Raw genomic sequence first — 19,076 nt, forward strand, 5'->3', positions numbered from 1 at the left:
CACTTATAAATTACTGACATATTGTATGAGTGGACCTATGGCATGTGAGTTATTACTCTGCGCGTGTAAGCAAACGCATGGGATTGTAATAACTTGTTTTTGTGTGTTTGCAAAATTACTGGAAAACGGCTGAAGAGATTTTCACCAAATTTGGCAAAAATACTCATTGGTTGAGTGGCTCAAAATGCTGAAAATTTGGTTTGATTATCTTCAGACACACATAAATACACACACAGATGTGTGTGTGTGTATTTGTGTACAGTGATGGATTCGAGAGTTTCATTTATTTATAAGTTGATTTCCTAATTTTACCGGGGTATAAATACCTATAATGGTGACACTTAAAAAAAAAATTCAGTTCAATTTAAAAGCATGGGTAAGTAGCGCATTGTAAGCCACACTATAATTTGCAAAATAATTTATCTGCATGCAGGGTATGCATTGCTCCTCTAATGCCTTTTTTCTTTTCCATTTAGTTAGTTTCCATTGTACAAAATACTTTGTAACATTAGTTACATTGGCAGAATCATTAGCTTAGCGGCATTTCGTCCATCTTTACATTCTGCACCAGACTCCAGTCTGATTTGGCATGGTTTCTGTGGCTGGGTGCCCTTCCTAATGCCAACCACTCTGAGAGTATACTGGGTGCTTTTATGTGTCACTGACATGGGTGCCATTTGTGTAACACCAGTATCTGCTACAACTGTAATTTTACTTGGCTTGATAGATCTTCTTCTCAATACTTGGTTTAAAGGTCATGTTCTAAAACACCAAACAGAGAGGCTTGTCTAATAGTAATGTCTGGACAATATTTTACAATAGGTATCACTAAAAAGTTAACTGGAACCTTGCTAAAATATTCAGAAAAGTTGAAGGTTTTACTTGATATGATTGGAAGAGATGGTTCACTTGGACAGCAATATAGTGTAGTAATGAGGGTTTTGAAAACTGATTAAAAATTAATGTTAATAATGAATTCTTAGATCAGTAGAAGTGCATAAATTTGTAGGAGAGGGTATGAAGTCAATTAGTTTGACATGTTATGTAACTTGTAATTGTTTTATCAACCTGTGAGGAATGAAATGCAAGTTGACCCAAAGGTACTGAACTCAGAGAATGAATGTTAATAATAATAAAAGCTTAATTCAAATACTAAGACACTGCTTTATGTTAAATTACAAATTAAAAGCAACTCTAGTTATGTAAACATTATCAATTGTGCATGCATAATGTATGTGCTTTGTTTATTTGCCAAATTTGCTGCAGGACAGTGATTAGGGAAATTCTCTAATAATGCACGAAAGTCATAAACTAGGTGTGACAACTCCCTAAAAACACCTGGAAGTCATAGACCAGGTGAGACAACTCACCTTGGATCAAATCCAAGGGTGGTGGATACTGATATTTTGCCATTATTGTGGCTTTTCAACATCATGCATTTGGATTGAACCAATGACAAACTGAATCCCTGGTCTATGACTATATACAAATAGTGTGAAAACTATCTGAGGATGTACATGTGGAACTAAATTGAATTATGAATTACTGAAAGCTATGGTAGAAGACACTTTCCTAAATACCATAAAGTGGGATCAAACTTATAAAATGAATTGCAAAAATGGCATGTTTCATCATTTCCTTTGTAAATATATACCCTAACTGCAGAATTTGTGTTAATCTTATTGAAGGTATAATGCAGCTTATGAATTTAAGTCAGCTCGAATATTTACCATAAGGAATAATAACTTCATTTGTGCATTAGAGAATTCAATTTGTTAGTAAATGTAATGGATGTAAGGAAGATTACATCTGGTAAACAGGTTTCATTTTGAGGAAAAGAATGGCTGTACATCATCATCAGTTACAAAAAATATTAATACCCAACATCATCTGTTAGTGAAGATTTAGATTTATGTACAGTAAACAAATTCTTTAAATGTCAAGTTTTCTCCATGTTGTGACAATATTACTTATCAGATACAGAGGAATAAACGAATTGTTTTTATTAAGAAATACAAACTGTGTGTAAATAGAAGTTGCTATTGCAGCTTTAATCAGCATTAACATAAATACTTCTTGAAAATACTTAAGTGAAACTTAGCTATTTTGTTCTCCCCAAGATTATCATAATAGTTATGAAACTGGTTGAGAAAATGATAAATCAAAGAAATTTAATTGCTTTTATATATATATATATATATATATATATATATGTTCTACAGCTGGTTGGCGTTAGGAAGGGCATCCAGCTGTAGAAACTCTGCCAAATTAGATTGGAGCCTGGTGTTGCCATCCGGTTTCACCAGTCCTCAGTCAAATCGTCCAACCCATGCTAGCATGGAAAGCGGACGTTAAACGATGATGATGATGTTATTGATATCACCCAGAAGAAGTTGCTTCTTTTCCTATCACAAAAGTGAATGGAATATTGGCCAGGAGGAATTGATATCATTAGACAGTATCTATGATTATCAGGTGTTTCAATTCTGAACCATAACACCCTCCCATTAGTCAGAAGAGGTGGTCAAATCACTGCTCATCATCTCCTGGCTTCCAGTTAAACTCCTCTCTCTTGCTCTATAACCAGCAAGAGGCTGTTTCTGCTACCTCTCTCATCCTGTACACTCTTCACATCTCATTCCAATGGTTGTAAGCATCCTCCATACCCACTGGGCAGGAAATCACCTATAGCTAATCATGGAAAAGCCATGATTGCCATCCCTTCTGCCTGCAATCCTGCAGAAGGCTCTCATACTTGGCACATGTCCTTTCAAAAGCCTGACCACACCCTTCTTCTAATGGGATTGTAAACTCACCCAAGATCAGATCATTTTCCTTGCCTTTTCAAACCACAAAAATATATCTGGTTTCAGGGTTGGATGGATGACTTGGGGAAACTGCAGTCTTTCTTCCAGGTCCACTCTCATGTTCCATGATCGGGCCACATGTAGTAGACTGTTTGTCCTTGCTGCCTTCATTGGCTTTTCTCCTTTCATATATGTATACATGTGTATGTATATGTGTATATATATATATATATATATATATGTGTGTGTGTGTGTCTGTATGTATATATATATATATATATATACATATATATATATATATATATATATATATATATATATATAATCATTTGTAGAAAACAAATCCGGAGAAGAAGCACGCTCTATGATGTAGAGAAGTATATATTAAAAGTGGGAAAGCCGATTTATGGGATTACTCCGAGTTTCCTGTCCATAAAAGGTTTAGCTTTATGGCATATCATCAAACCCCAAAACCTGTTGGCCTAAGACCTCTTCAAAATATGGTGCTTTTGAAGAAGTCTTAGGCCGACAGGTTTTGGGGTCTGACAATACGCCATAGAGCTAAACCTTTTATGGACAGGAAATCCAGGGTGATCCCATAAACTGGCCGTCTCCATTTTTAATGTATATATGTGTGCGTGTATGTATGTATGTATATATATATACACCCCGAGGCGATGACTACTGACCGAGACCTTTGAAAATGTGCTGTGCGTGAGAAGACCCGGCAAGCCAAGTAAGATCGTTGCCAGTGCCCCTGGACTGGTTCTTGTGCAGGTGGCACATAAGATGCACCATTTTGAGCGTGGCCGTTGCCAGTACCGCCTGACTGGCCTTCGTAGGATTTTCGAGCGAGATCGTTGCCAGTGCCCCTGGACTGGCTTGTGTGGGTGGCACATAAAAGACACCATTTCGAGCGTGGCCGTTGCCAGTATTGCCTGACTGGCCTTCGTGCAGGTGACACGTAAAAGCACCTACTACACTCTCTGAGTGGTTGGCGTTAGGAAGGGCATCCAGCTGTAGAAACTCTGCCAAATTTAGATTGGAGCCTGGTGTTGCCATCCGGTTTCACTAGTTCTCAGTCAAATCGTCCAACCCATGCTAGCATGGAAAGCGGACGTTAAACGATGATGATGATGATGATGATGTATGTATGAATGACAAAAGAGCAGGAGTTGTGTAATCACCTTCAGCAATAAAAAGATTCTAACAGCTAACATTTTGCATGTTCTTCTGGTTCTTCTAAAGGACAATGTTTTATTATTAACTCATTCAGTGATTTCCAAAAGTTAAAAAAAGAATCAAAACAAAAAAACAAAAACAAAAAACATACAACTTCAAAAAAATGTCATATATCAATTATTGAATGTGTTTTGTAGAGATGGAAAGTTTGGAACTTGTTTCTACCACAACTCCAGTCTTTCAACGCCTTTAATCTACTCTGCTCGACCAGGCTCTCGTATGTGGGAGGTAAGGAAATCAATAAAAATTATCTTCTCTTTTTTTTATTTTGTATTTCTTTCATTCGCTTACATGATTTCGAAGGCTATAACTAGTCAAGTTATTACGGTATTGGTTAATTACATGAAATATCTGTGGTCCATAATCCATAGCCATTAAGATTTGCTTTGCCTTTCCAACATCGACTTTTACCTTACATGTTTCTGGAGTCGTTAAATAAAGTGTCAGTCTAGGGCAGTGGACTGGCAGAATTGTCAGAGCATTGAATGAGACGTGTTGCTGCATCAATCATCAACATTTAACATCTACTTTCCATGCTGGCATGGGTTGGATAGCTTGACAGGAATTGGCAAGGCCAGGGGCTACTCCAGATTCCAGTCTGTTTTGGCTTGGTTTCTATGGCTGGATGCCCTTCCTAATGCCTACCACTACAGAACGTAGCGAGTGCTTTTAATGTGGTGCCAACACCCACACTAATGCTTTTTATGCGGTACTTTGCAGATTGCAGTATTTGTCCTGGCTATCAGTTTTGGTTCCAATCTCACCATGGCCTACATGGATGGCAAACATACATAATCCATCTTGCAGATTAACACCTTGGGTATTTTTAGCAGAGTCCACTCTCTTGCAAGCACCTGGGGCCATTTCTCCAGTAAGAGAATTCCTTCCTCCCACCTTACCTTAGTGTCGGAAGCCTTAGAAAGAGTCACTGGCTGTCCTTCCATGACTAAACAATCTAAAGAGGAAAAAGACTTACGTTGAAGCTGATGTCTGCCTCTCTGCTGTAAAAATACTGAAACACTATGAGAAGTTTCGTTTAACGCCCGCTTTCCATGCTAGCATGGGTTGGACAAAATAACAGGTATGGAAAAAATGTTTGTTTAAATGATGATGGCAAACAGGTATTAAATGATGATGATGCTGTAGATAATGATATGGCAAAGTACCACATAAAAAATATTGGTGTGGAATCTGGAGTGGCCCCTGGCCTTGCCAATTCCTGTCAAGCTATCCAATCCATGCCAGCATGGAAAGTGGATGTTAAATGCTGATGATTGATGCAGCAACACATATCATATCAGTAGTCATGGTGATATTGTTATTTGGCTGTAGATCAGCTCTGATCAAGCAGATCTGTTCTGTGATCAAAGACATTTCAACCATAACCATGCCATTTATTTACAGACGGTATTCGCAGCTATCTAAATATGTCCTTTTTTTTTTTAAATATGGTAAAGTATAGTTTTAGAGAAATTTGGCTGACATTTCTTGGAGGTTGTAACATTTTCTGTGTTGTGTCAGCAGTCACAATGGTAGCGATAGGACTCGTTTTTATTATCATTCTTTGGCTTACAGTACTAAGACTTAGTCAACTTGAGATTGAGCTCTTTTAGGACCACTCTCCATTTGGCCCAGTTTCACTAAATACTAGCTTGGCCTAGTAGGGAATGAAGGCACATGGCTCAATAATTAGTGTCAGACTCACAATCATGAGGTAGCGAGTTCAATTCCAAGACTGGGCTGCATGTTGTGTTCTTGAGCAAGACACTTTATTTCGTGTCGCTCCAGTTCACTCAGCTGTAGAAATGAGTTACATCACTGGTTCCAAACTGTATTGGTCTTTGCCTTTCTCTTGGATAACATTGGTAGTATGGAGAGAGGAGGCTGCTATGCATGGGTAACTGTTGGTCTTCCATAAACAACCTTGCCTGGGCTTGTGCCTTGAAGGGGAACTTTCCAGGTGCAATCCTATGGTCATTTAGAGACAGTGGAATGGGGTTCTTTTTTGTATCTTAGGTGGGTCATAATATTAATAATAAACACATGCACTGGTTCTATTTCACTTTTATTATTGTTCAGTAGTTTTATTTTTATAACTTGCTTTCACTTCACTACCGAGCGCAGCTCTGTGTGCCTTGGGTATGTGCTGTGGTTTGCTGTGATGCTCTTCTGGTTACTGTATTGAAAGTGTTTTGCGTAGGATGTGTGCAGTGCCCAGTAGTGCAATTTTCTGTATGGTATATATATTTGTAAGTCCTTGTGTTTTTGTTATGTATTTGTCTGAATATTTTTTTATTATACCTAAGGCACCTACTATGATAGGAATTGTTTCTGTTTTTAGATTCCACATTCGAGTTACTTCTATTTCTAGGTCTTTGTATTTTGAAAGTTTTTCCATTTCTTTTAGGGAAACGTTGTCATCTGCTGGTATTGATACATCAATTAGAAAGCGTTTTTTTTCTTCATGATCTTTGACAACTATATCTGGTCTATTTGCCTTAATTTCTCTATCTGTGTGTATTGGCATATCCCAGAGAATGGTTGCTTTTTCGTTTTCTGTGACCTTTTCTGGCGTGTGTTTATACCATCTTTTTTCTGTTGTTATTCCATAGTGTTGACATAGCTTCCAGTGTATATAGGTCCCAGCTCTGTCGTGTGTGTGAATATATTCCTTCTTAGCCAGGACTGGGCAGCCAGAGATAATATGATTTATTGTTTCTTGTCCATCTCCACATATTCTACAGTTACTTGTTATGTTTCTTTTCATTATATGTTTTTGGTAATTTCTGGTGGGGAGGCTTTGGTCTTGTGCAGCAATTAAAAATCCTTCAGTCTCTGCTTTGAGTCCTGAGCTTCTCAACCATTGCTGGGATTTTTCTGTGTCTATTTCTTTTGCATTTAGTTTAGCCCAGTATTTACCATGTAGGGGCTTTTCTTGCCATCGTTTTATCATGGTCCGTTGCTGTTCTAGTTTTAGTTTGGATTTCATTTGTTTTATAGCTTTTGTTGTTTCTTCTTCTTCGTATTTGTTAGGTAGTATGATTTCTTGTTTGTATTTGTCAGCCTCCTCAAATACTGAAAACAGTTTTTTGTTTTGCTCGTGTTTTGTGGCTATTTGTATTAGTTTTCCTTGCTTCTGGAGTAGGTATTTTTGCAGTCCTATAGTGGTTATTTTATAATAGTTTTCCAGCTGTATAAGACCCCTGCCACCTTCTGTGCGTTGTATATATAGCCTTTCTATGTCAGATTTTGGGTGGTGCATCCTATATCCTGTCATTATTTTTCTTGTTTTCCTGTCTATTTTAGATAGTTCGTTTAGTGTCCAGTTAAGGATATTGTAGTTGTAACTTATAACTGGGACAGCTAAAGTGTTAATGCCTATTATCTTGTTTTTAGCATTGAGCTCTGTTTTTAGTATTGATCTAACTCGTCTATAGTACTCTTTCTTTTTTTTTCTTTCATTTGTGTGTGTTGTATCCTATCTAGTTCATTGACTCCTAAATATTTGTATGGCTGGCTTTCGTCTAGTTCTCTTATTTCATTGGCTTTATCTAGTGTGATGTTGCTATTAACTAATTTTCCTCTTTTCAGGGTTGCTTTGGCACATTTTTCTAATCCGAATTTCATATCTATTTCCTTGGTAAAGCCATGTACTGTCTGTAGTAGTGTTTCCAGCTCTTTGTCATTTTTAGCGTATAATTTTAGGTCATCCATATATAAAAGGTGGTTGACTGTTTTCCCGTAACATTTGTATCCGCATCCAGTTCTATTTAGCAATTCAGTTAAAGGTGTGAGTGCCAGGCAGAACAGGAGTGGAGAGAGTGTGTCTCCCTGGAATATTTCTCTTCTAATGGGGATGGCTTTCGTTTTCACAAGTCACTCTTTTGTTTGGAGCTGTAGCACTGCCTGCCATTTGTTCATTGAGTGCCTTATGTATTTTATAATAATTGGTGCCACCTTGTTTATGGCTAGTGTTTCCAGAATCCACGTGTGGGGAACACTGTCGAAAGCCTTTTGGTAGTCCACCCAGGCCATACTGAGGACTTTCTTTTTTCTGCGGCTGTCTTCAGTTATGGCTTTATTGATCTTTACAGCCGTATGAGCCCTTGTAGCATCCCTTCTGCTCTTCTGGAAACAGGTTGTTATTTTCCAGGTGCTTACTCAATCTCTGCGATATTATTGCAGTAAAGGCTTTGTAGATCATAGGGAGACAGGTTATAGGTTCATAGTTTTGCAGTTTCTCCGTTTCCGTGGATTTGGGAATTAAGATGGTTTTCCCTTTCGTGAGCCATTCAGGCATTGTCTCTGGCTCTGCTAGTATGTTGTTAAAGTTTTCTGCCAGCTTTTTGTGCATTCCTGTCAGGTGTTTTAACCAGAAGTTGGGGGTCTTGTCATGCCCAGGTGCCTTCCGGTTGCTTAGTCTTTGCAGTGTCTGGGTGACCTCTTCAGTTGTTATAGGGGTCCGTAGTTGCTCAGGTGCTAAGTTCGTTGTTTTAATGGTCCTTTTCTGGGGTTGTTGCTTCACCGACCATATTTGTTTCCAGAATTCTTCCAGTTCTTCTGCTGTTGGTGCTACAGTAATGTCTATTTTATTTTTACCCAGTTCTTGGTAGAGTTTTTGGGGGTTGGATTTGAACTGTTTGTTTTGTTCAAAGAAATGTTGGCATTTCTCATACCGGCAGATCCTTTGTGCTTTGGCAAGGATATCTTGCTTTAGCTTTTCTTTTGCCTCTGGTAAGTCTTTTTCTGTAATGTTGTACTTGTACAGTATTTTTGTTTTCTTCTTGTTACTTAGTTGTATTGATTGTCTACTAATTTCGTTGAGAATCGATAAATCTTTTCTCTTTTTTTAAATTTTGCTCTGGATATTATTTATCCACAAGGTCTGTTTGGGTGGTAGAACTCCTGTTCGGATGGGTTTGAGTGAGTATCCTGCTTCTTTTGTGGCTGCAGCATATATTATGTCATTTAGCTCAGTGATATTGCCAGTTGTTTCTGTGGTTGTTAGTTCCATGACGGCCAGGTTTATGCTATTTATTATTGATCTTGTTTTATTGTCTATTTTGATTTTTGGGAGATATAATCTGTGGTCCATTCTAAGATCTGTGGTTTTCAGTTCTTTGGTTATTCTCATTTTCATAGTATCGTAATTATTAGGTTTCCCTTCGTTATTCCCAGACTTTAGATTTGTTTTGCCTTCCTTTTCATTCATATGTTTGTCTGTGGTGTTCTGGATTGGTGCTTTTTGTACATTATTATACATCTCTACGGTCTGGATTTATTGTTTTTTGTTTACTTCGTTTTTGCCAGAAATGTTACGTTTGTCCTCGTGTTTTATTATCTCAGTGTTTATATTATTATTTGGCATTGTTGTGTGACTACTATCTAGATTTTCCTGATGTATTTTTCCTTTCAATTGTTCTATTTCTATTTCTGATATTTTTTTTTGCTTTTAGAATATATCTTCTTATGTTAGCTAGTTTGTTAGGGTTCATTGTTTTATCGAGGTCTTTATTTACATTATTTTTCTTCCATATTTTATATGTATGTGTTGTTGCGTTTTCGTTTTTTGGGTAGAGCACTGCTGTGAAATAAGCATGTAGGATTGAAATGTATTCCTCACGTGTCCATTTATGCCCTTTATTTTGACGGTCATCGTTTTCGTAGGGTACCGGTTCGTTCATTTCTGTTGTCAGATTGTTTTGCACGTTCAGATCTTCGTACTTTTTGCGTACGCACTTCTCGGTTGTTGTTCTTGGGTGGAATAATACCGGTATTATTTAATCTGTTTGTAATTTTTTTGTACATGGTGTTTGGGTTCGGATGTAACACGTGTGTTTACGTTCGCTGTGCGGATCGTGGAGATGATATCTAATTAAAATACATCATTATATTTGGTAAAATAGAAATAAATTTCAATGAGTATTACTTACTCGGATATAGTCCAACCCTTTGTCAGCTATTTTTTGGCTCCATGCGATGTCTTTATTTCCGATGTTTTTTAGATAAATCTCGGAGCAGTGATTTATCGTTCTCACATGTTAAACGTTCTCGGTGTAGTCTCTTCTAAACGTCCCCGGTGTAGTCTCTTCTTCTTCTTCTTGTTGTTGTTGTTGTTGTTGTTGTTGTTGTTGTTGTTGTTGGTGGTGGTGGTGGTGGTGGTGGTGGTGGTGGTGGTGGTGGTGGTGGTGGTGGTGGTGGCGGTGGTGGTAGTAGTAGTAGTCAGATAGTTAACCATTTAACCAATTAAGTGATCAAATGTTTGATCACTCATTCAGCCTGATGAACCTAGCTGATTGACTGATTGACCAAATGATTAATCAAATAGTTGATTAGTTAATTAACTAAATGGCTAACTACTTAACTAATATTAATAAAAATTGAAATAGAATGTGCAAGTATCTTTCATTGTTTACTTGTTTCAGTCATTAGACTGGCCATGCTGGGGCACCACCTTGAAAAAATTTTAGTTAAATGAATTGACCTCAGTACTTAATTTTTTTTAGCCAACTACTTAGTTTATTGGTCACTTTTGTTGATTTGCTAAATTACCGGGATGTAAACACACCAACACCAGTTGTCAAGCAGTGGTTGGGGACAAACACAGACACCAAATCTACTCATAATGGTATAATAGAAGACCCTTGCCCAAGGTGCCACACAGTGGGACTGAAACTAGAACCATGTAGTTGGGAAAGCAAACTTCTTATTACACAGCCACGCCTGTACATGTGTTTATTATTGGCATAATGTTCCCCTATCTCCCACTACATGATACAACAAAATCTGTTTCAACATATGAATTCAGATCAAGAACCTTGTAAGCCAGGTGCAGGTATGGCTGTGTGGTAAGAAGTTTGTTTTATCAACCACGTGGTTCCAGATTCAGTCCCACTGTGTGACAAGTGTCTTCTATAATCTTGGGAGCCAAACATAGCCTTGTGAGTGGATGTGGTAGATGGAAACTGAAAGAAGTCCATTATGTATCTATGTGTGTATGTATGTTTGTCCCCCACCACTGCTTGACAACCAGTGTTGGTGTATTTACATCCTTATAACTTAGTGGTTTGGCAAAAAGAACCAGTAGAATAAGTACCAGCTTAACAAAAAAATAAGTACTGGGGTCAATTCATTCAACTAAAAATTCAAGGTAGTGCCCTAGCATGGCCGCAGTCTGGTCTCAGTCTAATGACTGGAACAAATAAAAAAGAAAATGAGATAAAAGATAAAACCAACTACAAAAAAGCCCCCCACAAAAATGGAGTATTTGGTTGGTAAAATGATATACAATTTTTGCTTTGTACATGAAACATGAAAAAATACATTTTTGCTGAATGCAAGTTTTCTGTCTCTCTTGTATAAATAAAATCGTTTTATTAATTAATTTACAAAAGTAAAGGGACAATAACAATAACAAAAAAAAACGAGTAAAAACATTGAATAAATATGTTGTATACACACTCTCTCTGTTATACACTGCACTGGGGGAATACTGGTGTATGCCTATTAAAATTTTCGAGGAAGTCCAAAACATTCACACCATTACTGCAAGTAGTCATGAGGCTGAGGTATTAAAGCATAACATGTTAGTGAGTTGGGTCGACAACAATGGTAAAAAGTTTTTTTGAGTCAACCACCTGGCTCCACCCATTCTTTCATTTCTTGTTTTTCCTCCTCCCACCACTGCTACTACTGCCACCACCACCACCACCACTACTACTACTACATAGCGAGCTAGTTAGCTAAATAAATAAATAAATATGTATGTTTGTGTGTCCTTGTCTTTGTCCCCCATCACCACTTGACAAGTGGTGTTGGTTTGTTTCCATCCCTATAACCTAGCAGTTCAGCAAAAGAGACTGATAACTACTAGGGTCAATTTGTTTGATTAAAAGCACCATTCAAAGTGGTACCCCAGCATGGCCACAGTCCAGTGACTAAAACTAGTAAAAGATAAAAGATACTTACTATGAACATCATCACCACTATTATCCTCCATTATCACCAGTTTTTCAAGCTAGCATCAGTTAGGCAGGATGTTATGTGATGCAGGATCTGACAGCTGGATGCTCTTCATTTATTCCAGAAGGCTTCCAAAGTGCTGAGTGATTGGTTGCAGTGTTAACTAGGGATATCTACCATGGATGACAAGTATAGAATATCAACATTCACAGTCACACACAAACACACACGTTTGTGCACGTGCATGCATTCTTACACACACACACAGAGGACTTCTACAGTTTCTCGCCTATCAAATTCGCTCACAGAGCTTTGGATGGCTCAGAGCTATAACTCAAGACACTTACCCAAGGTGCCATATAGTGGGGCTGAACTCAAAACTGTGTTTGTCAAGTGTGTGTAAGCCTCCATCACCACCACCAGTTGTCCTCACCATCATTACCATCATCATCATCTAACCATTTATGATGCTGCAGTCTCACTGAACCTTTTGTTAACATTTCAGGTCGACTTTGAAGGACAGGTACTCAACACTCATCAGTTTAAACAACTGTTGGCAATCCCTCCATTACCTATATTAGATCTCAGGTAAGTAACATTTCTCTCTTGCTCTCTCACACATTCCTTCTCTCTCTCTCTCTCTCTCTCTCTCTCTCTCTCTCTAGTTTTCACTTGTCTCTAATTCTTTTCCATCTGTCTTTCTCTTTTCACCATTTTAATCTCTTCTTTGTTCTCTTCTTCCCATCCTTGATTGTTTGTCTCTCTTTTTCATATTTGACTCTGTATTTCTTCTTGTTTCTGTCTCTCTCCCTCTATTAGTCTCTTCTCTCTTATCTCTCTGCCTCCCTCCCTCTTTCTCTTCTCACCATGATCTTTCTCTTTCTTTTTTAACTCTCTCTCTCTCCCCTCACCTCTGTCTCTCTCCTCATCTCTGTCTGATTCTGTTTCTCTTTTCACCTCTATATGTCACTCTTCTCACTTCTGTCTTTTTCCCCTTCTCATCTCTCTCTCTCTCTCTCTCTCTCTCTTTCTTCTCACCTTGCTTTCTCTCTCCTTCCTCCTCTTTCCATCTGTCTTTCTGTTTGTGATTGCTCAAACAATAAATGTATGCCTACTTCTATTTAGCTGACTCATTTGTGAAATAAATATTTTATCAGAACTGAAACATCCTACAAAGTACATGAACATCTCCCATGAGTCACTAAGCATCATCTATAGTTTCTATTAACTTGCTGTTCTAACTAGTGATTAAGTAAGACAGAAGCTTTTGTTGCTGAGCTTCAGGTTATCTTCAATCAGGTAGCCTTAAAAAAAAAGAAAGAAGGGAATAGACCTCCTTTGGTCATGACTGACCATGTGATTGCACCTTGAAAGTTCCTCTCCTAGGCACAAGTCCAGGCAAGGTTGTTTATGGAAGACCAGCAGTCACCCATGCATACCAGCCTCCCCTCTCCATGCCACTGATGTTATCCAAGGGAAAGGCAAAGGCTGATACAGCTTAGTATCAGTGACGATGCTATTCGTTTCTACAGCTGAGTGAACTTGAGCAATATGAAATGAAGAGTCAAGCAGCCTTATGAATAAAAGAATTCCATTTGTGACCATTCCATCTCTTATTCAGTATTTCTAGAGTTAGAATACCTCATGTAACCTTCCTGTTTGAAGACAAAAGGGTCAAGGTTATATGTATGGCCATTACCCAAGGGTCTGCAAAGCATTGGAAGCACCTTTATCTCAGAGAAGCACAAAGTTTGGAGTTAAAAATGAAAAAATATATTTACAACCATCAAATAAATAATTTGCATTTTTTAAAACTTGTTGAAGTGTTTTTTTAATTGAATTCTTTTAAAATTATTGAACTTTCTTTCGATTTATTGGTCTGTCTTTACTTTATGCTTTGTATTAGAAAAATTGTGTAAGTTCCCAAAATGTATAAGTCCAGGGCTCCACTAGATCTAAATCCAGCCTTAAGTAGGGTGTACCTTGAGTGAGAGTTGGCTACTATTTCTAGCAGGTTGAATGACCACATAGAAGTTACTTTATAGATCTGTTTAGCCCTAGGTCAACCCCTGTTGAACAAACCTATGATCAAAGGTATTCCAGCTGTGACCATTCTGTTTTATTTTTTTACCAAGTATTTCTAAGACTAGGTTATCTCATGTGTCCTTTCTGTTTGAAAACAATAGGGGTATGATTTGAGGAAGCTTTTAGCTGCTATTTCAAGCTGGTCAAGTTACCTTGTAGAGACTCCTAAAACTGACTTCAGTTGGCAAAAAAAGAAGGCATCATATTGGCAGTTGCTAGAGCATAGGATAAAGTACCAGGCAGTGTTTATTTTGGCTCTCAAATCTTACTGTGATCAACTTTGCCTTTCATCCTTCCATGATTGCTAAAATAAAGTATCAGTTCAAAGCAGTAGATTAGGGAAATTATTAGAATGTTGGATAAAATGCTTTGCAGTATTTCTTCTGCTTTGCAGTATTTCTTCTGCTTTGCAGTATTTCTTCTGCTTTGCAGTATTAGCATTCTGAGTCCTTAGGTGGTAGACATAACCCTTTAGCATTCAGATTCTTCTTTCAAATACAATATTTATCTATTCCCATAGTTTTAAATTAACTATGCATTATCTCGCAACTTCAAGATTTTAATGATGTGATAGTTTATTTTTCAGAATTACATTGTAGGGTATGTGTGAGAGGCCAGATCTGGTCAGTTTGAATATAAAAAAGGGAAACTATTTGTGTTGGATATGGCTGGTTTAAATGCCACAGGGTTAATCTGGTGTCAGGTCTAAGACCACCAACTAGTCCTTGGGTGCTTTTACTGGAATTTTAGCTTATTTTCCACATGCCATCTGTGGTTTCTTGACCACAATCCTTGATGATTTGTTGCAAGCATTTGAGCCAAGTCTCTGGTTTGAGGATAACTTCCTGTCTTTTCACCAGTTCTGGAGGCTCTGAAAAATTTTAAGAGTCATGGGTGCAGCCCTTCCTTTGCTGACTAAGTGGTAAAAGGGAAGACAGAAAGGATCTTGTTCATGAGATGAGGTGCTGCATCATGATGGTGAAATGTGGGAGTTGAATATGGAAGATGTGCAAAGGCTAGAGAGAAATGTGTCAAATATATGTTACTTGCTTAAGCTCTTTGCTCCATATGGAATATAGGCCATTGAGGACTTTTCTCCACTGTTCACTGTTATGGGCTGTTGTTAAGTCCCAAGTCTCCCAAGTCTTGTTGGTTTTGAATTGTCATCAGTGCTTCTAAAACTTTAATTTTTCTAGGTAGAGGTGCTGACTGTATGCAAGAGGTGTTCCATATTAGTTTGGCCTCTGTCCTTTGACTTGTCCAGCATGAGAGGCCCTACGAGGAGCTTGTGCTCCACAGGCATAGCTCACTGGTCATTGAAGCTCACAAACCATTGCACTGTCACAAGGACTCCTTTCTTTTCTTTACTTGTTTCAGTCATTAGACTACAGCCATGCTGGGTCACTGCCTTGAAGAATTTTTAGTTGAATGAATTGACCACAGGACTTTTTTAAACCTGGTTCTTATTCTATTAGTCTCTTTTGCTGAACCACCATGTTACAAGGATGTAAACAATTCAACACCAGTTTGTGGAAAACAAACCGAAACACAAAGACACACATATATGTAGATATATATATATATAACAGGATTCTTTCAGTTTCTGTTAACCAAATCCACTCACAAAGCTTTGGTTGGCCTGTGGCTATAGTAGAAGGCACTTGTCCAAGATGCCATGCAGTAGGTCTGAATCTGGAACCATGTGCTTGGGAAGCAAACTTCTAACCACACAGTCATGTCTGTATCTGTTGAATATGTAATATGAATTTGCTTGAAAGACAGTAAACAAGCGAGCTAAGAGATCTGCTACACATTAAAGGTATCAGCAGTAGTGTGAGTTTGTGTGTGCATGTGTGTGTGTGTGCGTGTGCAAGAGAGATGACTGTTCTGTGAAAAGACTATGAATGCTTGGTGAAACAGTGTTGATGAAAGGTATATGTAGAAGACTGAAGAAGACACAGGAGAAAATGGTGAGGTGAGAATCCCTAAGATCTGTGTCATTTAATAGATGAAATGATGGTGTGTGATGCATGACAATATACTGTACTCAGACACATCCAACTAATACCACCATAGAAAACTCAGTGCTAATACTATGATGCTAAACAACGTGGACAACATAATTTGGTGTTATTAAATGTTTTCTTTAATATAGGTGCAGACGTGGTTATGTGGTAAGAAGCTTGCTTCCCAACCACTTGCTTCTGGCTTCAGTCCCACTGCAGGGTACCTTGGGCAAGAGTCTTCTACTACCGCATCAGGCTGACCAAAGTCTTGTGAGTGGATTTGGTAAATGGAAACTGAATGTGTGTGTGTATATCTGTGTTTGTTCCCCCTCCACCACTTGACAACCATAACTTAGCAGTTTGACAAAAAAGATCGATAGAATAAGTTTCAGGTTTGAAAAAGTACTGGCGTTGATTCATTCAACTAAAAATTCTTCAAAATTAGACTGCAGACATGCTCCAGCATGCCCACACTCTAATGATTGAGACAAAATTAACTTTTATATATTTATTTTTGATATTTCTTTCTCTATAGGTGCAAAGAATATAATCTACCAAAAGATGAGAAATGGAATGTTTTGTCTGTAAATTTTGTTCAGATAAAGCAAATAAAGTAAGTTCTATTAAAAAAAAATTATTATTTTCATCCCAATTTCTTATCGTGGCTGATAAAATTTTTCTGAGCTGACTGTTAGTGACAAAATAATTATAATTTGAATAAAGATACAAAAAAAAGTAACAACAAAAATTTTTAACATTAGAATTCTATTCTTCTCATGGCACTCAGTCATTGGCCATGTTCAGTATTTCATTGGAATTAATTGTTGTTGAAACCTATTGACTACACACCATCATGAGTTTCTTGACAACAGACCACTGCTAATGACTTGGCTTCACCATTAGTCTCCTGACCTCACAACACCACCATGACTCCTGACCACCCAATTGTTGTTTATTTTTGTGTGCCTTACAGTTACAAAGAACATGTGTAGTTGTAACCATTACATAATACTGACAACAAGTGGGAGCTTATGAAACTCATAAACAACAAGATAGATCTACAGTTAGAACACGCACATTCACTCACACACACAAACAAGTCTATCTTCAAATCGAACCAAGGAAGCTATGTCCATTTGTTTTTCAAATCATTGATTCTAGATGCTCCTGATTGGAGTGTCACCACAGTTTTTTGGTGACAGGACAGTTTCAACTTGGAAACTGCCACCATCCCACCTCCCACCTCCACCCCTGGACTGGTACTTTCCTTATTGACCCTGAAAGAACATTCGGCAAAGTTGAGCTCAGTGCATAGAAAATCAAAACAAATACTGCAAGGCATTCTATGCAACACTCTAATGACTACAAATTTGCTGCCATCATCATCATCCTCATCGTTTAACGTCCGCTTTCCATGCTAGCATGGGTTGGACGATTTGACTGAGGACTGGTGAAAACCAGATGGCTACACCAAGCTCCAATCTGATTTGGCAGAGTTTCTACAGCTGGATGCCCTTCCTAATACCAACCACTCTGAGAGTGTAGTGGGTGCTTTTACGTGCCACTGGCACGAATACCAGTCAGGCGGTACTGACAATGGCCACGCTCAAAATGGTGTATTTTACGTGCCACCTGCACAGGAGCCAGTCCAGGGGCACTGGCAACGATCTCGCTCAAATGTCTTAAATATATTTGTATAAATTCATATCTAACATGCTTAAGCACTCTTGTATGTAGACAGTTCTTCCACTGCAGAAACAGTCCCAGGAGATAATTCTCCTCCTCGACAACATGGGTGAAAAATAGATTGAGCTATGAATGACATTGTTGATTTGTAGGATACATGTTTCTATGTTCTTTCATGTCATCAGCTACAAAACACCAAATCAGCTGAAGTGAAGGTCAACTCATGTTGTTGAGAGTAGGCAAATCTCAGCTTCCTGGTTTATGAGATTTTTTGTCAGTGAGTGATAAAGAATGAATTAAATTGAGTTGAAAAGTTAAGAACTATCTGTATTGCACTAGTTCCTTTCTTGTTGTTGTTGAGCTTTGGATCAGCTCTGGTTGAATAGACCTATGATCAAATGCATTTCAGCTATGACCACTTCATCTTTTTAAGCTGTCTAAGTCATTTTAGACAGTGAGGTATATGAAGGAGATTTGGTTGCTATTTCAAGTCAGTCGCTATTATAGAGCTTCCCTCCCTTACATTTCAGCAGTAACCATCTCATCGTTTTCTCCGACAGTATATCTAGGGTTATATTGTACACTATATTCAGTTTGACTTAGCATTTTTAATAGAGTAAGGTGTGATTTCAAGGAGATTTAGCTGCCATTTCTGATAGACTGAACAACCAATTTCCTTCTTTCTTTTTCTTTTATTAATGTGGTGAAGTGGCAGATACAGTAAAGTGCCAGATTAAGTTTCCTTTATGGGCCTTTTCTTTCTGAGCTCAAGTCCTGTTGGGATATAGTTTATCCATACTTCAGGCTCAATAAAATACCAACCAGTCATATACTCCCTTCCCCTTACAATATGTTACCATCATTATTTCTCTTATTTTTTGCTTAGGAATATGCTGTTAGCTTGGACCGACAGTGCCATATTTATCTTCGATCCTGTTAATGTGCGGACAGTTCTTTGGTGTGCAGATCTAAAAGGTATGTGAAACCGTTGACTTTTCCCTTTTTTCTACCTCTTCTTTCTCACTGTTATTGCTGGCAGAATTATTAGCATGCCGGCCAAAATGCTTAGCAGCATTTCATCCGTCTTTACACTCTGAGTTCAAGTTCCACCAAGGTAGCCTATGCCTTCCATCCTTTTGGGGTCGATGAAATAAGTACCAATTATGCAATGGGGTCAAGATAATCGACTTGCCCCTCCCCGAAATTACTGGCCTTGTGCCAAAATTTGAAATCAATATCATAGTTGTCATCATCCTCATCATCTGTTCTTTCCCTGATGGTATGGGTT

The 19,076-nt window shown here is 38.0% G+C and overlaps 1 protein-coding gene across 5 annotated transcripts in view; it reads left to right on the forward strand.

Moving 5' to 3' along the window:
• The window catches only part of LOC106879723 (uncharacterized), a 119,588-nt gene that overhangs the window by 46,422 nt on the left and 54,090 nt on the right, over positions 1-19,076 (forward strand). For all 5 annotated transcript variants that reach the window (XM_052967826.2, XM_089352187.1, XM_014929403.3 and 2 more), the window contains 4 exons: positions 4,187-4,277; positions 12,517-12,599; positions 16,638-16,715; positions 18,675-18,763. In XM_052967826.2, the coding sequence (XP_052823786.2) occupies positions 4,187-4,277; positions 12,517-12,599; positions 16,638-16,715; positions 18,675-18,763 (341 nt within the window). The remainder of the gene's footprint in view (positions 1-4,186; positions 4,278-12,516; positions 12,600-16,637; positions 16,716-18,674; positions 18,764-19,076) is intronic.

The sequence above is a fragment of the Octopus bimaculoides genome, chromosome 5 (genome assembly GCF_046866305.1).
Source record: "Octopus bimaculoides isolate indiv1 chromosome 5, ASM4686630v1, whole genome shotgun sequence".
Lineage (NCBI taxonomy): Eukaryota > Metazoa > Mollusca > Cephalopoda > Octopoda > Octopodidae > Octopus > Octopus bimaculoides.